Source organism: Carcharhinus amblyrhynchos, chromosome 23 (genome assembly GCF_965287045.1).
Source record: "Carcharhinus amblyrhynchos chromosome 23, sCarAmb.v2.hapA, whole genome shotgun sequence".
NCBI lineage: Eukaryota > Metazoa > Chordata > Chondrichthyes > Carcharhiniformes > Carcharhinidae > Carcharhinus > Carcharhinus amblyrhynchos.
The window spans coordinates 19,307,231-19,329,518 of NC_137346.1; the positions used below are offsets into that span (position 1 = coordinate 19,307,231).

The 22,288-nt window shown below is 38.6% G+C and overlaps 1 protein-coding gene across 15 annotated transcripts in view; it reads left to right on the plus strand.

The window, feature by feature from the left end:
* The window catches only part of myo18ab (myosin XVIIIA b), a 233,272-nt gene that overhangs the window by 109,216 nt on the left and 101,768 nt on the right, over positions 1–22,288 (plus strand). For all 15 annotated transcript variants that reach the window (XM_080210785.1, XM_080210786.1, XM_080210787.1 and 12 more), the window contains 7 exons: positions 779–891; positions 1,645–1,821; positions 5,909–6,119; positions 10,341–10,483; positions 11,523–11,623; positions 13,230–13,293; positions 16,251–16,395. In XM_080210785.1, coding sequence (XP_080066911.1) covers positions 779–891; positions 1,645–1,821; positions 5,909–6,119; positions 10,341–10,483; positions 11,523–11,623; positions 13,230–13,293; positions 16,251–16,395 — 954 coding nt within the window. The remainder of the gene's footprint in view (positions 1–778; positions 892–1,644; positions 1,822–5,908; positions 6,120–10,340; positions 10,484–11,522; positions 11,624–13,229; positions 13,294–16,250; positions 16,396–22,288) is intronic.

Sequence of the window (22,288 nt, forward strand, 5' to 3'; positions counted from 1 at the left end):
TCTCCTGAGGCTACAGCAGGCAAGATCTTAATTTTTCTTTCTGTAATATTGACTATTTAATAATGTGCCTATCTCAATGCACGTTGCAGATATAAACTCAGTTTTTTAAAAAATATATTTTTATCTGAAAAATATATTTTTGTATCTGAACATTGTCATTTAAAAATCTGAAAAATTCTCTCTTTTCATAATCTTACTCTTAATTTTTCTCTTCTTTTTTCCTATTGCTCCTGTCTTTTCCTTGTTTTGTTTCTCCTGCCATGCACAAATCCTGGGCCAAATGAATAATCAAAGTAATCACTGTATTTGAATCTGCCTGCCTTCTGGAAAATGCCACATATTACACCCAAGATCTGGAAAATGAGGCTATGGTCCACTGCTATAAGTTAATTCATCAGACTGTTTCAGCTGATTCCTTCAATAGCTATTTTATTCTACAAATATCTAATTTGCACAACAGTAATTCTAATAGAGTAGGTGATCTGAAGGAGCTGTTCCTTATTAAATATCTCCAGCTGTATTTATTATCTTCAATTCATAAAAATCCTGGATTTGGTGTCATTGCAAAACAGAAATGTAAATATTTGTAAATTAATATAAACTTGAGTTTGTTGAACTTTCTAGAATATTAGACAGTATACCTTTTGTGCAACTGGAATTGCACAATTCCAGACATTGCAACTATTCAAATAGTAAATATAAATAATACATAGAATTGTGTTTATGTACATGGAGTGCAATGTATTGAATATTCTAAACTAATCTATTTTTGCTGAAGCTGCTCATTTAAAAACTGATGCTGGAGCCTCCAACCTCCCAGAAGGGAAAGTGAAAATTATACTGGATCATGATAGAACGATACTTGATGCAGATGAAGATGATGTGGAGAAGGCAAGTCCAGTATATTTTATGAATATAATTGACTGGAATAATTATTTTCAATTATTAACATTATTCTGAAACACAGGGATTTTTGGCATATTTTTGCTTTCAGTTGTGAGTAAATTGTTAAATAAACTGAATATACAGTAATCCTCAGTTTACACATCTGTAAACAATCTGACATTGAATTTGATTTTCAATCTTGTGTCTGTAAATCCTTGGGGGGTGCACAAGGTCACATTGTTATATCTGAGTTTCAATAAGTATGCCTATAAATTTAGTATTTTAGTGCAATGATTCTGATGCCAATACAAATGAGACTTTGCCTGTCAGTAGCCACCACATCAATTTACTAATCGTTTTAGTTGGGTTAAGGCTCAGAACTACTCCTGTGTGTACTTGCTGAGGGTCCCTAATTCTTTTTTCTCCTAACTTGCACCTAGGCGCTTTGGTTTTATTTAAGTGGGGTATGTGGCCTAACAAGTGAATAGAATTGCTATATGTATGGATCTATTTAGCCGAGTTGGAAATGTTTAAATATGGCAGTGTGTCTCTATGCTTTGCTTTTAACTTTCTCCTTATGAGGAAGGAGAACATACTTTGCTTTACTTTGTACTTCTCCAGAGCAATAGTCAAGGTGGAAATATGCTAGTTGGTCACTGAAATTCTCTGTCCACTCTCTAGCACAGCTCTGCTATTTTTAGAAAAACATAAAATAATGCTTGTTTTCTTTTCCTACATACTTATTGGTACATTTAACAGGCAAATCCGCCAACCTATGATCGAGTGGAAGATCTTGCATCCTTGTTATATCTTAATGAATCCAGTGTTCTTCACACTCTACGCCAACGTTATGGGGGTAACCTAATTCATACATATGCAGGATCAAATTTGGTAGTGGTGAATCCCCTCAGCTCTCCTTCAATGTACTCTGAGAAGGTATGTCCTTAAAATTTTCTTTTTGGATTTTTTAAATTGTTTTATTGTGTACAATGATTGCCAAAGCACTTTCATTAATTTCAATGACTGTATTGTACAAAATATGTTTAACATGAGGAGCATATGATCCAAACAGTACATGATTGTCATATAGTGTACTATTATTTCAAAGCTGTTTTGCTTTAAGAATTTTAAATTGACTGAATTAAGCAATCTAAATGACAAGGTAGCTTTTGGGAGAAAAAAAATGTGATCAGCAGTTAAGAAACTTTGAATTACAAGTATTGTACTCTAGTTGCATGATAAACTACTTTTATGAAATTGCATCTAATTGTTCATGTGGTCACATTCCTGTAACTCCTTCCTTAGCAGCACTGTGGGTGTACCTACAGTAGTAGTTCCCACAAGGTGGCTCACCACCACCTTCTCCAGGGTATTTGGGTATGGGCAACAAAATGCTAACCTTGCCAGCAATGCTCATGTCCCAAGGATGAATAAAAATAACTTGTGCTTAAAACCCTTTTACATGGAAATATATACTTGCATTGTTAGTGTTTCAAAAGTCTAAATCAAATGAGAATTTATACTAGCTGTTTAATCTCTTGAGCCTTCAGAAAATTCAGTCATTGAAGTACTTATTATTGTGGCTATCACTTCAACTATATAAAATAAGTGCACATGCTATAAAACTCCATTGTCTCATAAACTGCTTTAAAATAGTTTCAAGCTGTAGGCTACTAGTGGAGAAATTTTAGTTATTTTGTACAAGCTATTCGTATGATATAAATAGTAAATTAATTGATCGTTAATAATGTTGGGATATTTCCAAACTGTATTCAACTTTTTTATGCTAATTCCCTACTGAAAGTTTAAAATGTTAAGTCTCTTTGTTCTGCCTATTTCCTTCCAATGATCACATTAGAAATGGATTTTTAAAATTTAATCATTTTTATTAGCTGAAGAACAGTTTTGAAGACTGGTTTACAATGTTGTCTGAAATTTTGAATAACTTGGAAGCTATTTTTATTAGGGTAATTATTTTAAAATTAGGCCCTTAATTAAAAAGTAAATGATATATCCCCTACTAAAAGATATAGAAAAAAATCTTCTGGTCAGTATTGCCACAATTCTAAGTGCCAAGTCGATTTTCATTCCAACCAAGTAACATCTTTCTAGTTGTTTGGAAACTGCCCACCTTGTGTGTCTGTGGGGCAGCACAATGGTTGGCACTGCTGCCTCACAGTTCCCAGGACCTTGGTTCAATTTTTGGCTTGAGTCACACTGTGTGCAGTTTGCATATTCTCCATGTGTTTGCTTGGGTTTCCTCCAGGTACTCGAGTTTTCTCCCACAGTCCGAAAGACATGCTGATTAGGTGCACTGAAATTCTGCGCTGGAGTGTGACGAATAGGGGAACTTCACACTGACTTCATTTATAATGTTAATGTAAGCCTACTCGTGGCAATAATAAATGAACTCTAAATTCTATATATTTTGAGATATAAATTTAATCAGCAGTTAATTACATTTGGAAGTTACTTGATTGGTGATTTGATCCTTTTAGGTGTCCTGTAAACGTTGGAATTAAAATAGAACAGCTCAGATCCTTGCTTTGTCAGTAAACTACATTTGTTGTTTATTACTCTCTTTATCAAAGAACAGCACAGCGCAGGAACAGGCCCTTTGGCCCACCACTCTGTGCCAATACAGATGCTCTCTAATCTAATACTCTCTCCTCTACATGGTCCCTATTCCTCTATTCCCTGACTATTCGTGTATCTATCCAGATGCCTATAGAATCTGCTTCCATCACCACTTCCCCCTTTTACATCTCTTTTAAACCCCCCTTCCCTGTCACTTTCAACCTATGCCCTGAGTAATTGATTCTTCAACCCTGGAAAAAGACTCTGACTATCCGCTCTATCTAAGCCTGTCAAAATCTTGTAAACCTCTATCAGGTGACCCTTCATCCTCCTCTGCTCCAATGAAAACAATCCAACTTTGTTCGACCTTTTTTCATAGTCCATATGCTCCGAACCAGTCAACATCCTGGTAAGTCTCCTCTTCACCCTTTCCAATGCATCAACATTCCTTCTGGTAGTGTGGTGACCAGAATTGTACACAATACTCTGAATGCGGCCTAACCAAAGTCTTTATATAGTCTTATATAAAGTCTTTATAAAGTCTTATATAGCTGAAACGTGATTTTCCAATTCCTATACTCAACGCCCCAACCGATGAAGGCCAGCATGCCATATGCCTTCTTGATCACCTTGTCCACCTGGTTTGTGACCTTCAGGGAGCTGAGGATCTACATGCCTAGATCTCTATGTATGCTAATATTTCAAAAGGACTCTACCATTTACTGTACATTTTCCTTCTGCAGTAGACCTTCCAAATCACATCGCCTCCAAATTTGTCAGGATTAAATTCCATCTATCGTCTTTCGACCCCGGTCTCCAGCCAATTTGTATCCTCTGACAATCCTCCCCACTATCTGCTACTCGCCCAATTTTTGTATCACTTGAAAATTTACTTATCAGACTACCTACATTTTCCTTTCTCTCCCTCTCCCTCTCCCTCTCCCTCTCCCTCTCCCTCTCCCTCTCCCTTCTCCCTCCTCCCTTCTCCCTCCTCCCTCCTCCCTCCTCCCTCTCCCTCTATAGAGACCCCAACACTGATCCTTGTGGAACATTATTTGTCATAAATCTTCAGTTAGAAAAGTACCTATCCACTGCTACTCTCTGCTTTCTATGCCCAAGCCAGTTTTGTATCCATCTTACCAGCTCACTTCTGTTTCCATATGACTTCGCTGTCAATAGAAATTAACTTTACAAATTATTGTTTAATTGAGAAAAGGCCGGAAAACATTTGTTTTCGTACATTTTCAGTTTCTCAAATAAAAAATATAAACTTAGATTGAAATGTTATGCATACATATTGGCATACATGCAACCGTAGGATCTTTCTGTACATACTTTGGGAATACTATCTTAAGACAGATGAGGTTTTCTTTTCTCAGAAGATTGAATGTCTTTGGAACTCTCTTCCTCAAAAGATGATGGAAGCAGCCTTTGAATGATTTAAGGCAGTGGTAGATAGTTTTTGCGATAAGCAAAAAAAGAATATTTAGGGTAGACAGAAGGTTGCAATCAGAAAGCTATGATCTTCTTGAATGTCGGATTGGGGCAGAGAGGCCTCTACTCCAAATTCGTATGTTCATGTGAAATGGACAGGGATGCTAGGCACTGAATTGAGCATAGAATAAAGGGGGCAAAAAGTTTTCATGATCTAAATTGTTGGCACGTTATGTTGGACAGGGTGAGATGCATGCTACTTTCAAAAACATGGTAACACGCAATTTTGATTTGCAAGTAATAAACTGTCCAGCGATGTTTGTTTGTCAATTTCATTTAAAGGCAAATTAAAGGTCTGCTTAAGATCTGATGAGGGAAGAATAAATATAAAGTATTGTACTCCAGAAACCCAGGTGGTAAGGATAGAACTGGAGTCAATCTTTACATACTGATGAACTTTTGTTTATAAAGGTGCACATTCCAAATACGCACACCTAACTCCCAATCACCACCTTTCAATTTTGTTTCTGTTTATAGCACTTATGAATTCCCAGTTAATGTCCACCACCTGCATTTGATTAGAATACAATTAACATATAGAACAAATGATTATGATGCTTAATGGAAAGTATTGTTGAATGTATTGCTTAGTGAAACTAGTTGAATCTTCATTTTGAGTTTCTGTCTCTCATTTATGACAAAATACATGCTAGTGGGAGAGCACATGTTCTAAGCATATTTATTCACTTTAATGGAGGCCAGGGTTGCAGACTGGCTGTTAAGTTAACAGATCCTCAGCTGGACAGTGTGACTTAAGCTGATCTGATTTAATTTTTATTCTGTGTAATGAACTGAACAGGGTCAGGTAGTTTGGTGTTATTACCCCTTTTAAAAAAAAATAATTTTAAATAGCTGAATGTGAAGCTCTATACATGCCAATACATGTTTGTCTTATTCTAAACATTTTTGCAACTAACTTAATTTATACAAAATCTCATTGTATTCATTTTAGGTTATGCACATGTTTAAAGGGTGTCGCAAGGAAGATACCTCTCCACATGTGTATGCTATTGCACAAGTTGCCTACCGAAATTTGCTGACCACCAGGCAGGACCAATCTATTGTTCTTTTAGGCAGGAGTGGCAGTGGAAAAACTACAAACAGTCAACATCTTGTTCAGTATCTGGTCACAATTGCTGGGAGCACAGGAAAAATCGTGACTGGTAGGGGAAAATTAAGTATCAAATGATGAATCAAAACTCGGTGTTTTTATAATAAAGTAGTTGGAATGTAAATTCTCCATGGCTTTGTTTCTGATTATATTAAGCCCAATGTAATTTAAATTTGATTTTTAGCAATCCCAAAAAGAAGAAAATTTTATTACCAAAAATTTACGAAGTCAAATAGGATCAAAACAGATCCTTGTATCTACAAATATTTGTGTTGCACCAGTGCTCTGCAAAATAGAAATAAAATTTATGCTACCTTTTATGATCATTTATAAGCAGCCACTAAAAATGTAGAAGAAAGTTCATGTTATCATGTTAACTTGTGACTTTTTCCCAGAGGAAGTGACCTCTGGATTACTGCATGAGCCATAAGCAAAGTGGCACAAGGTAAATAAGATTGGAGAGTTGAGTGTATGGTTCAAAGATTAGTGTGGGAGGAAATGGATTTCAATTCATGGGACATTAAACTCCAGTAATAGCGGGGAGAGGGAGATGTACCATTCAGATGGACTTCACTTGAACCACACTGGAACCAGTGTCCTGGTGAATCACATTATCAGGGCTGTGATATTAAATATTTGGATGTGGGGGTATCATGTGAGTTGAGATTCAGAAAGTTAATGAGAAATGAGAAGGCAGTCGTGAAGGATAGGGATACAGGTAATGGTAACTAGAGTATGACAGGTAGGACAGAGTACAAACATAATAGTGCACCAGCAAATGGAATCAAAGTAAGGAAAATTGGTGAAAAAAAACAGAACTGAAGGCTTCTCATCTGAATGCATGTAGCATTCATAAAATGGATGAATTGATAGCGCAAATATAAATAATTTGGATATACTTTGGCAGCCAACATGGGGGTTTGGGGGACTGAATTTATGTCTCTGGCTGTGCATGTTTTAAGGCAGGACACATGTAAAATAAGGCCCATTGTCTTCCCACCTCCCTCTGAGCCAATAATACAGGGTAAGGGGGGGGTGTGGTATGGGGGAGGAGAGATATTAGCCAGGTGGCACAGCTGTAATTCTATTTGAGACTTATGATTGGACAGTTAATGGGCAGTTAAGGGCCTAATCCCTAGCTGTCAAGGGAAGGGCTTCCTGATGAGGGGAGGAATTCCCATTGTTATCTGAAATGAATACTCAGTGGTATTTGACATTTCAGAAAATGAATTTGGTTTCTCTGTTCATAGGGGATAAGATCAGTGCAGTATTGAGAAATAATCTTGTGTATATGCAAATGGTCAGGAGTAAGCTACTCGGCTCTTTGGCCTTCTCTGACCTGATTGAACTTCAACCCCACATTCCTGTATACCCCCAATAGTCTTCCACCCCCTTGTTAATTAAGAATCTATATAACTCTGTGTTTAAAATATTAAAACTCTCTTCCTGAAAATGCAGTGGAAGCCGACTGTCAAAGACTTATGACCCTCGGAGGAAAAAAAATCCATATCCCTGTCTTCAATGGATCACCCCTTATTTTTAAACAGTGACTCCCAGTTCTAGATTCTGCCACAAGTGGTAACTTTACAACTGATGCCAAACAAGGAGTATGCTCAATGCTCAACATGTTTAGTCACTGTGAAGCTGTAACCATAATGCAATTCTGGATTATACAGCCTATTAAACAGAGTATAAGTAAGCTATGTTATGACCAAACAGTTTAGTCTTATCAAATGTCAACTTAAATATTTTGAAGTTGTTGTCATTAAAACTGAAGGGAAACATTTTAAGCTCTGAGAGGGGAAGGTTACTAATTTCTAACTATAAGACATTTGTAACACTTTTGCCTCAGAATCAGGTCATGGGTTAAAGTCCCATTCCAGACATTTAAGCAGATACTGACCAGGTGCAGACTGGGGTTCTGTCTTTCAGATGAGGAATTGAACCAATTTCCACTTGCCCTCTTGGGTGGACATTTAAAGATCCTTTAGAGGCATTAAGAAAAAAAAGATAGAAATTCGCCTGTCAGAGAGCCAACATATATCTCTCAATCAGTATTACTTAAATAGTTTTATTTGTTTTATTGCTGTAGTGGACTGCTATCGCTCAATACTGTATTTGCCTAGATTACAGTGAATTTCTTTAAATGTCCTAAGGACTTGAAAATTCTCAAAATGCATGCTTTCTTTAAGATCCTAAGTAATCTAGAAAAATTAGATTCTGCTACAAATTGAACAGAGTAAGTGCAAAATGGCAAAGGTTCACTTGAATTTAAGAAGAACAATATTAGGGCTAATAAAATAAATTTGAGCTGATGTCAAGAAGTAGCCCTTCACATAAATAGTGTTCCATATGTGCAGTGGACTTGCAGGTAGTGCAGTGGATGGAGACACTGGAATTATTTTAAGAAACAATTCGATACCACCATGGAGAAGTAGGGTCTTTAGTGCATGTATGAGCTAACTAAGACCAATCACATCCCCTCATCTATTTGTCTAACATAAAGAAAACTTGGCACTTTTTAAACAGAGTCAGACTTCTCACTGTTGCAGTAGCAGCAAGGCAGCCTGCTTGTATTCCTTATTGGCTTCCTCCACTCAAACGCACTTGTGAGTGGCTAGCAGACTGATGCCAGCTAGGTAGTACTACGTACTCGGTCAGCACTAATATTTCCCTGCCCTGGGTGACTCTGGATTGGTATATATCTTTTCAAATCATTCACTTGTATGTAAATGCATCAAGGGATGCATCATCAGTGTTTGACGAATTTATTGGATTTCTATGAGGATGTGACTAGTGCAGTAGACAGAGGGGAACCGGTGGATGTGGTGTTCTTAAATTTCCAAAAGGCGTTTGATAAGGCGCCTCAAAAGGTTGCTACAGAAGGTTAGGGTGCATGGAGTTGGGGGTAAGGTGTTAGCGTGGATAGAGGATTGGTTGTCTAATAGGAAGCAGAGAGTTGGTATCAATGGGTGCTATTCTGGTTGGCAGTTGGTGACTAGTGGAGTGCCGCAGGGATCGGTGCTGGGGCCTCAACTATTTACCATTTATATAGATGATCTGGAGGAGGGGGCTGAGTGTAGCGTGATGAAATCTGCTGATGACACAAAGATGGGTGGAAAAGCAAATTGCGTGGAGGGTGTGAAAAGTCTGCAGAGGGATCTGGATAGGCTGAGCGAGTGGGCGAGGACCTGGCAGATGGAGTATAATGTTAGCAAGTGTGAGGTTATCCACTTTGGCAGAAATAATAGTAGGAGGGATTATTATTTAAAAGGCGAAAAGCTGCAGCATGCTATGGTGCAGAGGGACCTGGGGGTCCTTGTGCATGAGTTACAAAAACCCAGTCTGCAGGTGCAGCAGGTGATCAAGAAGGCGAATGGAATGTTGGCCTTTTATAGCGAGGGGGATAGAATATAAAAGTATGGAGGTCTTGCTGCAACTGTACAGGGTACTGGTGAGGCCACAGCTGGAGTACTGTGTGCAGTTTTGGTTGCAGCACTTGTGCAAGGATATATTGGCCTTGGAGGGAGTGCAGAGGAGGTTCACTAGGCTGATACCGGAGATGAGGGAGTTGGACTATGAAGAGAGACTAAATAGACTGGGTCTGTACTCGTTGGAGTTTAGAAGGATGAGGGGGAATCTTATAGAGACGTATAAGGTAATGAAGGGGATGGATAGGGTAGAGGTAGAGAGATTCTTCCCGCTTAGAAAGGATAACAGGACTAGAGGGCACAGCTTCAAGATAAGGGGGGGAGGGGGGGGCGCAGTTTAGATCAGAGTTGAGGAGGAACTTCTTCACTCAAAGGGTGGTGAATCTCTGGAATTCTCTGCCCATTGAAGTGGTGGAGGCTACCTCGCTAAATATATTCAAGTCACGGGTAGATAGGTTTCTGATAGACAAGGGAATTAAGGGTTATGGGGAGAGAGCGGGAAAGTGGAACTGATCCACTTCAGATCAGCCATGATCTTATTGAATGGCGGGGCAGGCTCGAAGGGCTAGATGGCCTACTCCTGCTCCCATTTCTTATGTTCATAAGCTACTCTAGCACGCATGAAAACCTTGTTGGTAATTTGCATAACGATAATAATGCTAAGTGGGAAGGGAGTCCACAAGATTGAATATCTTTGCAACATAAGTTATTCACTGACCTGAAGCTTTTTTCTGCCTAGTGGTAAATTTAAACACATCATTTTATTAAGTTTTTCATTGAAAATATTTCTCCTTTTTAAATTTTCACTGATATGCCTTTTCATTATTTTTTTAAATGTATAGTGGAAAAATGGCAGGCTGTGTATTCTGTTTTGGAAGCCTTTGGCAATAGCACTACAAGTATGAACAGCAATGCCACACGTTTTTCACAGATCATCTCACTTGACTTTGATCAGGCTGGTCAGGTGGCTTCAGCTTCTATACAGGTAAGAAATATCTCACCTTTCTGTCCTATGCTTGTCAAGATTCTGTTATAAGGTGTTTGTTACAGTTCATTAGGTCCAAAAGCTTTGTTGTCATTATGTCGGTTAACTATAATCTTTAACTCATAGAACTATTTACAAATAATGAAGGGTGCAAACTAGGAACTGTCTCCATGCTTGCTGGCACATATCGCTCTGTCCAACACTAAACTGGCTTTGGATATTTATCATGTACTCTCTTACATCGCTGCACTATACTCAGTCCCACATAACTCTGCATGTGCCAGACCCTTATTATTTGCTTCTTTGCAAACTTTCTAGAAGACATGCAGCTGTGAAACAAAGTTTCAAAGGACAATGTGCAAGCAAATGATTCTGACCTTTTATCCTTCACTTGCCATAAATCTAATGAATTCAAAGCACAGCCATTTATATTCTCCATGGCACTAAATTCCACTTGTCCATTGCGATTCTCCTTACTAATGACTCCCAGTCCCCCTTGCAATAAATTTAAAATCCCTGTGTGGTATCGACCCACCTGATCTTTTCAACTTCTTCCAGCCTGATATCTGTGCTGCACCCTTTTCTCATCTGTCCTTTTAGGCTGTTCTTTCTCCTTTACCTCAACCCTGCTCTGAAACTTCATCCCGCTATTCCTTCACTTCTCTTTTTTAAATTTCAGACCAATCTCTTGAATGTCATTCATAATTTCTCCATCTAGGGCATGGTGTAATTCCCTCCCCTGGTCTGTCCTTTCCACCCTATTTTACAAAGCATTCCAAGTGCTAAACAATTGCAAGTGTTTCTGCCTTTAATGCATAATAATTCAGTATGTGGAAGGGCATATTTGAATTATACAGCTGGGTATATTTTGCAAGACTCTGTAGTTAGGGCTGCCCTTCATTAGATTGTAATGTGATTTTGGGATCGTAGCCATAGTATTACAGTCTTGTACCCCAAACCTGGAAAGATAGTCTGTTGATTCAACAAACTTGTTTCATATTATTTACAAAATGCTTCAAGTAGTTTTCTCTTTTCACAGACTATGCTTTTGGAGAAAATCAGGGTGTCAAAGCATCCAGGGAATGAGGGGACATTCAATGTTTTCTACTATTTGATGGCAGGCGCTGACAATACTCTCCGGTACAATGATGCTTTTGAAGCTTGTTATTGTTTGGATTCTGTAGGATGATTGTGTTTTTTATCTTTTCTTAATTTTTCATGTTCAAGACAATAAAATTGGTGAATTTTTTAAGCAAACAGCAACTTTGACCTTAATTGTCTCTTTGAACTCAACATTGCTTAAAATGTCAAAACCACAACATTAAAAAATAACATCAGAGGAAAAATAAATTCGTCACAGACTTTGCCAAAAATGGGAATTTTGCCAATTGCTGCCCAACAATTTTAAATAATTTTGAATATTAAAGTAAGATAGGTGTTATGATCTTTAACTGAAAGGATAGGCTTTGGTTTTTTATTTTAAAACTGTTCTGATTCTTGAACATCAATTTGATTGTCGTGGTTTCAATTTCTGCAACTGGAGTAATCTCTCAATATTTTTAATAACAATAACTTTGATTGCTAGAACAAAAACCCCTCTCTTACACACCCAAATAACAAACCTGGCAAGTTCTTCACATTGTGAATTTTATTTCAGGTCACAAGGAATCCTTACAAATATTTTGAGTTATTTTCAGACAATGACTGAGACCTGTTATTGAAAGTTTATTTGCCAGATATCTGACTGCTTTTTCTTCAACTCTGTTAGAATTTGTTTCTCACGGAACATGTTTTTCAATCTTGTCTTCTTGTTCCTCTCGTGCGGCAGACAGTGTGACTCTGTGGATGATGCTGATGTATATGGAATTTCAGTTTGTATTTCTCAGCAATTAGGTAGTTTCAGCTCCGGGACCAAATGCCCCAGCACAGTAGATGAAAGTGCATCAAGTGTGAAATGCTCTGGTCGATTCTACATGTGCCTTCTGCCCTGCAGCACCATAACCAAGCAGCTGTTAGTAACATGGGAACCGTGACTGGGAATTTCCACTGACAATTTGATCAATTGAGCATCAGAGTGTAACTGAAGTCTGTCTTTTTCAACATCAGTATGTCCACTTGAATGATCACAAGTGGGTAGTATAGTCAGGTTTTCTATCTTTAACCCAGGGGTACAGAAATTACAATTGTAAATCTCCTGTAGCTACACCAGTAAGAGCAACTAACTCATCACTGACTGGGTATCAATTCTGGGACCATGCTGATTTGTATAGCACAAGTACTTGGTGGGTAAACTTGTTTGACTGTCAAACTGTAGCAAATAACTGCTCTAAATAGCAATATGGCTGATGACTTTTCAAATCCTCATGCAGCATTCCTATATTTTAGAACAATGTATTTGAAGCCTCCATCTAATTTTAGTTAGCTTTGGAAATAATACACTATCCATCTGCTCTTTTTTCACTATGCAATAATCTGTTCTTGATAGCATGAGTGCTGCATTGAATTTAAAGAAACATCTTTTAGCATTCTGAAAATTGAGATTGACTGCACAAAATTTACGCTCCCTAAGGTACTTTGGAGAGGTGGGGTCATTTTAATTGTATCTTTAAAGTTGGTTTGGGTGGAATGAGTGACATGCAACCAGTATGGCCTGTTTTAGGCCATCATTGTAAGTTAGCGTAGCTCCTTTATGCCAACTCTGCAAATTTCAATCCAAAAACCCAATTTTCATATTTTTTACTTACAGAACTGAACTTCATTTGAATCACTTTGCAGAAAACAGCGCTTTTGGAATTGCACCTTTATCAAAGGTAACCTTTGGCATTTAAAATCATGAGTTTTGTTTCTTTGTAGTTTTTTTAATTTTGTAAGCTATATTCTCCAGTTTTATTCAGATGAATAATTACTAGTGTTACTGTTTGACAAGTTAAATTAAATTCTTGGGAATTAAGTGCTGGGGGAAAGAAAGGAATAATTTGTTCAGGATTTGATTCTGATGCCATTTTATGCAGTATGGTGATGAAGTAGAGGAAACAAACCTGTATTTTAAAGATGCAAACGTTATTAGATTTCTAATGAAGATTTGGAAATAGTGGGTGAGATTCTCTAGACTTCCCTCCAAGATTTTCTTTAGCAGTGTGCCATTTGCTGGAACCTGCTGCTGTCAGTGGGAATTCTCATTGATGCCACCCCATGTTGCTGGGAAACCCACATGCGCTGCTGGCGAGACCGGAGAATCCCACTGGTGTGGAGAACCAGAAAATTCTGGCAAGTGTGACTAGCCTGTAGGTAGATCAATAAAATTTTCATCTTCAAAATGAACCTGATGGGTGTATTGAGTAGTAAGGATTTAGCATAGTCATGGCAGAAAGTTGGGCAATTGGAATAAATTAATTCATTTCTGACCAAAGGGGTAAAAACAGTTTTCCAGGTTGAAGTAAATCAGAAAGAAGCTATAAAACCTGAAGGCAAAGCAATTGAGAGGTAAAATGAAATACCACAAATACTGGAAACATTTGCTAGAGCGAAGTAACAAGTTAACACATCAAGCATAACACTTCATGAGAACTTGTCACTTTTCTTCTCAGATGCTCTGTTTCCAATATTTTCTGCAATAGTGAGATGGCTTCTGGAGGATTTTGAATTGTGGCATTACACTGAACTGCACCCTTTAAATAATTAGAATATAATATTTTGAAATATATTCTAAGGCAAGAACGTCTTAGTCTTGAGATGTTGGAGTTTGATCAACTTGTTCACCTATTTTATAAAATAGCTGAAACTCCAATTATTTAATTCCAAGTTACATTTATGCTACTCTTTAACAATTTAAGCAGTGTTCACTTCACCTCCAGTTTGATGAGCCAGTGAAGCATTTTGGCAAATTGGCCTGTCACCAAGTAAAATTAGAGGCCAAGTTTCTTTTATGTTTATGATTTTGGAATTTTGCCAAGAAATAACTGCTGTGTGAGATTATGGGTGGGATTTTGACCCTGCAACCTCTGCACGTGGAATCAGCAGATTGGGGTCAAAGTTGGGAATCAAGTAGATAAGGTTGTTAAGAAGGCGTACGGTGTCTTGGCGTTTATTGGTAGGGGGATTGAATTTAGGAGTCGCAGCGTCATGTTGCAACTGTACACAACTCTGGTGCGGCCGCACTTGGAGTACTGTGTGCAGTTCTGGTCCCCACATTACAGGAAGGATGTGGAGGCTTTGGAGAGGGTGCAGAGGAGGTTTACCAGGATGTTGCCTGGTATGCAGGGGAGGTCCTATGAGGAGAGACTGAGGGATTTGGGGTTTTCACTGGAAAGAAGGCGGCTAAGAGGGGATCTTATAGAAACATATAAGATGATTAGAGGTTTAGATAGGGTGGATGGTGATAGCCTGTTTCCTCGGATGGAGAAATCTAGCACGAGGGGGCATGGCTTTAAATTAAGGGGGGGTAGTTATAGGACGGATGTCAGGGGCAGGTTCTTTACCCAGAGGGTGGTGAGGGACTGGAATGCCCTGCCTGCTGCAGTTGTAAATGCGCCTAGTTTGGGGGCGTTTAAGAGATTGGTGGATAGGTTTATGGATGAAAAGGGATTGGTTTAGATTAGTGGGTCAATGTTTTTTTTTAAAAATAAGACTGGTCGGCGCAACATTGTGGGCCGAAGGGCCTGTTCCGCGCTGTAATGTTCTATGTTCTATGTTCTATGTTCTAAAATCCTGAGAGTCTCAAAACACAGTTCACTCTGCGTGAACATGCTTTCTGATTTTCATTGGCCCTTGCCAATTACGTAATCAGGTTCACACCCGTAGTGGCTGACAACCTGATTTTAATACATGTTAATAAATTTCAATATGGCTAAGTAGTCCCCTCACCAGATCATTTCCCCTTGGGGCATGTTGCTGCCTCGTTGTCATGACTTCACGTTGGCGAGCTTTTTGACAGGATTTTTAAAGCTTAAACCTGTCAAGGGGATTACTCTGGGGGTACAAAGGTAAGTATATCCCCAAGGGGAGAGGAAAATGACCAGGCACTGCCCTGGCACTGGGTTGGCACTACCATGTTTGCCAGTGATGATCATGGGGAGGAGCGCTCCTGATATTTCCATGGTGGGGATGGGGGTTGGTTATGTTTTGTTCTGATTGGGACTCCCACAAAAGAGATCTTGCCAGCTTGAAGGGTGCTGGCTCTGCCAGTGTAATAGCATAAATCATGCCCACTCATTTATTTCGTCTGAGAGGCTCAAAATCTGGAGAGAAAACTGATCTATGCAGCTGGAGAAGTTCATGTCAGTTTTCTGTCTGAATCTGAGACTGAAGAATTTTGCTAAGATTCCGCCCAATGCCTCAACAAATAGAGGCTCTTTTGCAAAAAGATTTGTCTATTTTGGTCTTTTTCCTGTTAAGTCCCCATCCGACGTATATGCTGTACCTTTGATCACTGGACCAGCAACAAACAAGCTTATTAGGTTTTGTTTGAGAGAATCAGTTGACTGTTGGTTTAATGCCTCTTATGTTTCCTAGTTTGAAATATCATCCTTCCAAATGGCAGTAGCTCAAAGGATTTAAAAAAAAACAAGTTCTCATTCCATCCTGTGGTATGGCGATTCATGCCAGTGTGCTTCGCTATCAGGGGCAAACAAATTATATTTTATTAGTATATAAACTGAAACTATGTAGTATTGATAATACTTAGCACATCTATATTTCTTATTTATATGAGAGGCATGTGTGTGTTCTCCTTGGTCAAATATGGTTTTGTTTTAATTGCTTTTATTAGCCTGAAGACAAGCAAAAGGCAGCTCAGCAATTTAACAAACTTCAGATTGCTATGAAAGTGCTTGGGATTTCAGCTGATGAACAGAAGGCTTTTTGGCACATCTTAGGTGCGATCTACCACTTGGGGGCAGCAGGAGCCACAAAAGGTAGTTTGTTGAATTAAGAAACATTTCATAATGTGTATCTTTACAAAACTGTACAAGAATTAATTTTATTTGGCAGAATTTTTATTAGCATGAAAATACAGGCAATATCTTAAATGTGTCACATACATAGCTTTTGAGATACAAATGCAAGGCTATATCTTTTTAAATTGAAGTATATAGTGATGAATGTCAATTGGATTTTTCCTGCTTATCTACCATAATTTTAGAAGAAGAGTCACAACCCCAAGCAAAATAAATGTATTTTCCCAGAGTTTCTGCAGTTCTCCCACCAAAAGTTGTGGAGAATAGGTGAGAGACTCTTCATGGGCATTCATCTCCACTGTGTTTTAAATCCCAATTTTATAATTGTCAGCAAACCCCAAATCTGAAAATAGTCAAAATTGTGTTTTCTTATAAAATGGTTCCATGAATTCATTGGGTTTATTTGTTGCAGCTTAAGATTTTAAGGACACATATTTTAATACATAAACACCTTTTCCATTTCCCTTTACAACCAAAGAGAGTAGGAGATAAATTTAACTTGCTGCTGTCTATTTTGTGCATTAAAAGCTGGCAGCCAGAAGGTGAAAATCTGGGATGCAGGAACAGTTTGTTGACAACCCAGTGCCTGCCTGTTGTGGATACTATGTTCAAGTGGGCTCGCTTGCATAAGATATATGCAAGCTACAGTGTAAATAATGGTTCGATAGCAGTTTTAGTATCTGGATGCAAAATTCAGGTATTAATGGGTTATTTTGTATTTGCAAGCTCAGCTTACTTACACCAGACCTGGTGCTGACAATCTCCAGTTAGCACACTGCATTGGGATACAGGCTTGGTGTCTGTGCCTACTCGCTTTTGCTCAAATGAGGCCTTGGGCAGCATGAACTGGAGTGGAAAGAATCATTCCACAAACATGCTCTCTTTTTTGGCACAAATTGAATTTCATAGAATTACATAGGGTAGACAGCGCAGAAATAGGGCATTTGGTGTTTATGCTCTACCTGAGCCTTTCCTCATCTTTTTTGATCTAAATCTATTATTGTAACCATTATTTCCCTTATGTTTGCTAGTTTTTTTCTTAAATGCGTCTTTACTACTGTGTTTTAACCATTTACCATGGTCGGGTTCCACATTCTTCTTCTCTTTGGGTGAAGATGTTCTTCTGAATTCTCTATGGATTCCTCAGTTACTATATGTAATAAGTATCAAAGGCAGAAGTCACTTTACCAAAATCCCTTTATTTACAATTCCAATAGCAGTACACAGACAGCTATCAGTCAGCAGTCGACCTCCGGATGTGCTAGAAGAACTGACGCGCCCAGTTGACTCCCTGATTGGCCCATCGATCGACTCCTTAATCAGGGAGCTCATATTCTAATGGGCCAATCTCAGTGGCCTGATTGAAGTCATTACATCATCTTATTGGCCTCTGGTTACACTTTTCTCCACAAACAGAAACATTCTCCCTTAATCCACTTCATCAAAACCTTTTGTAATCTTAAAGATTAGGTCACCTCTTAGCCTTCTTTTATCATGAGACAGGAGAACTAAGTCAATCCTTTCCTGATGTTCATCCAAGCATTCCTGGTGTCATTCTGCACCCTCTCTAGTGCCTCCATATCCTTTTTATAATGTGTTCAGAATGGCCCATAGCATAAGTGTGGTCCAACCAAGAAGGGTTTAGTATAACTTCATTGTTTTTTAATCCTTCTTTGAGAAATAAAGCCGGGTGCTTGGTTTGCTTTTGCTAACCTGTGTACAACTTGTAGCGATTGCTGTATTTGTACTCCAAGATCCCTTTGTTCCTCTACCCTCACCCACATTTGCATTTTCCAAGTAATAAGTGACCTCTCTATTCCTCCTACCAAAATGTACTACCCCAACATTTTCTGTGTTATGGTCCATTTGTCAATATTTTGTTCATTCTTTAAGTTCATTAGTGTCCTTCCATAATTTGTTACAATGTAAATATCCTCTACAATTGTTGTGGTTTGGTTCCAAAGTCTAAACCATTTAACATAAATTTTAAACAACGGTCATCCTTGTGGAATACCACTTCCCATCTCCTGCCTCTGTGACTAACTACCATTTATCCTCACATTCTGCTTTTTGTCTTGAAAGCAGCTAGCACTTCATTCTGCCACCTGTTCCAAGACTCTACATTCTCTGACCTTATTCGTTGCGTGTGGATGTGCCGGCGTTGGACTGGGGTAAACACAGTAAAAAGTCTGACAACACCAGGTTTAAGTCCAACTGATTTATTTGATAGTACACTCACTAGCTTTCGGGTTAGCCCCTTCGTCAGGTGAATGGAGAGTTCTGGCCTCAGACAGAGCATATAAAGCACAGACAATTTACAGATTACTGATTAGAATGCGCATCTTTACACCTAACCTAACTGTTCCCTTCCTGTTGGCGAACACTTCAGTGGTCACGGGCATTCAGCCTCTGACCTTTGGGTAAGCATTCTCCAAGGTGGCCTTCACGACACACAACAGCACAGAGTCGCTGAGCAGAGACTGATAGCCAAGTTCCGCATACATGAGGACAGTCTCAACAAGGATCTTGGGTTCATGTTGCACTATCTGTAACCCCTGTGGCTTGCCTGGGTTTGCAAAACCTCACTTACTGTACTGTCTGGAGACAATACACATCTCTTTAACCTGTGATCAGTGCTCCTTCCACTCACATTGTCAGCCACTTTAAGACTTGAACAGCAGGTTTGGTGTAAAGATTCGCATTCTAATCAGTAATCTGTAAACTGTCTGTGCTTTATATGCTCTGTCTGAGGCCAGAACTCTCCATTCACCTGACGAAGGGGGTAACCCGAAAGCTAGTGAGTGTACTATCAAATAAATCGGTTGGACTTAAACCTGGTGTCGTCAGACTTTTTACTTATTCATTGCCCCAATATGGGTCACCTTAATGAAGGCCATTTGAAAATTCTGATAAATTACATCCACTGCATTATTGCCTGTCTCTCTGTTACCACCTCAAAAAACTAACTTTTCCTCTCAATTTTTTTTTCAAAGTTCAAATTAAAGCAATGGAATTTGATAAAAACCTGTTACTACTAATCACTTTTCTCTGCGTTTTTTTTTCAAACATTTTCGTGCCACTGTGATGCACCTAAATTGTGGACTCAAAATTTACAGCTCAGGCTTGGTTAGTTTGATCATTCAGTAGTAGCAGACTAAAATTAAATAGCATTAAAGTTGATTAAATTATTTATTACCCACAGCAGAGTAAAGTATTTTTAACTTTTGACAGATATTGGCACGTAGTTATGTTAATACTTCTGCGAGACTGTTTTCTCTATGCATACCCACAAAATATTGGGCTGAATTTTATTTGGTGGGATATCTCTTTATATGGTCTTGCTACCTCTGCCAAAGCTCTGGGGCAAACCTGCCCGTGCTTTGCCAGCTTGCTTTGCAGCCATTTGAAGACCGTTTTTGGATCTTCCATCCTATTAGCAAAGAAGTTCTGCCTCTGAGATCTGCTGACTAATCAACTAGCTGGCAGCTTTCTTGTGTCAGCAGTGCCATTTGGAAGCAATGACCATGGCTGAATTGGTTTAGAATTCCAACCTTTGTTCAGGAGGAACTAAACCACTGCAGCCTCCTAATGACGTGAGGAAAAATGTTTTACTATAGTAAAGACACTATATAAATGTAGGTTGTCGTTGGGAATCTATTTATTTAATTATATGGGATTCTGGCCTCTGGCGCCAATCTTTTCACTGCTGCAACACTTCATTCTAACTCGCAGTCCAAAAGTTAAAATCACTTCTACAATTTCACGACCCCTGCAACACATCAGAGCACAATATTTATACACAATAAATGTACTCTGCCCAGGCAATTAGTTTAATTTGATCTCTTCGAATATAGTTGATCTCTAAAACCTTAACTTGAAGTTGAATGTAATCTGAATGGATTTTTCATTTAAAAAAAAAGAAACTTTTCCAAGAAAGCAATCAGATTGATTATTCTTCTGCTACATAAGATAAATGCAGGCAAATTATTCACCCCTCCTGAAGTGAGAGGAGAGAAATAAAACTAGGCAAGTTAGTGGCAGGTTTTGCTTAAATGCCTCAAGACGAAATGCCTTTAATGTTGTTAAATGGGTCCAATACAATAGCAGAAAGCTATTCTGTATCATTTTTTAAACAAGTTAATATTTGTACAGAGCTGATCTTGGTATTCAAAGTATAAATTTGAATTGTTTATCATATGTTAAAAAAGTATAATCGACAACAGCATTTCACATTAAATGTGAATTAAATATTGCTCTTTGGAATAATTTTACTTGAAAAAACTTTAATTAAATATATTTAATCTTGACAAATATTGTAACACACCAGCTGGTACAGTGCAGCTTGATAATTTCTCCATGTGTAAGAATAGGAAAAGACACATGGAAACCAACGCATTTAGTTTCAATATGTTCAGTAGACCCAGCACTTCCACATGTACAAAAGACTTAGAGGACAAGAAACAGCATGGGAGGAAAAGAGGAGAAAGCCACAGAAACATGGCAAAGTGGTGCACACCCTTACATATAAATGTAGTGCTGCATAGCCTATGGAAAACCTTGTAGGAGTAAGTCAGACATTATGGAACCTCTGCCCTGAGTGCATCTGATTTGGATCAGAGTATAAAGGGTATGAATTCCAACGGGATACACTCAATAATTTTATGCCAATTTTGAATAAAAGGGGACTTATTGTTAATTGAGGAGCAAAGGATATTCTTCCGCACTACGAATGTTAGAATACGATACAACCTGTTCAATTATCTTTTTGTCTGGAAGCCCAAGGATCAAGTTCAAAGGATCAAACTGTAAGGCCATTTCATATATCTTAAGCTCTTTAAATATGCCCAACCAGTAGGATTTAGTTTTGACGTGGAACCATACACAACGTCACCGCTCACCAATTTGCATTTTTGGCACAGTGATGATATAGAGTCTGTCCTGTGTTTGATTTTGAGTTATTATTGTCACACATTGGGATACAGTGAAGAGTATTGTTTCTTGCGCACCACACAGACAAAAAACATTCAGTTAATAGAGTACATGGGAGAAGGGAAGAACAAAGAACAACACAGCATGGGAAACAGGCCCTTCGGCCCAACGAGCCCGCGCCGCCAAGAGAGCGCAGAATATAGCATTGAAGTTACAGATGGGGTGAAGAGAAAGATCAGCTGAATATGTGCTAGAACCATTCAAAAATCTGATGGCAACAGGAAAGAAGCTGTTGTTGTGTCTTAAATTTGGTATAATATGCAAATGATGTAATATTTTAAGTTGAGCCTCCGTCGTTCTATTATAGACTGAGATTCTGTTGGCGTTTTCTCACATAATCCATCAAGCCTCATCAGTATTCACTGCAAGATTTTTTTCCCAAGGTTTCAGAGTGTAGCATGTTCACAAAGGATTTGGAACATAATGTGTCCTAAAACTTGTTGATCAATTGCTTTGGTTCCATAGATATCAGAGTTTTTTCCATTGGGGAGACACTAGCGTTAAATACAGGGACTCATTAAGAATAAATGCCAGAAACCGCCAACCTTGCCTGCGCCTGGGATTCTCTGGTGATGCTGTGGTGAATGGAGTCTTGGCTGAGCGCCATATTCTCCATTCTCGTCGGCATTGTGGCAGGAATGAATGAGATCCAGAGAATCCCAGCCAAAGTCTGAGTTCGAAATATCTGAAAAAGGATTATCTTGGGATGTCATGTTGTTGACACAATTGCTGAAAAAATAAGGAGGCACCATTGTCACCCAATCTAATGAGTCGCCTAAGTTTCCAAATATTAAAATCATGGTCCATCTAACTTGGTGGGAAATCTCTGTTACCCTGAATGGGAGAGAGGGCTGATGTCAAA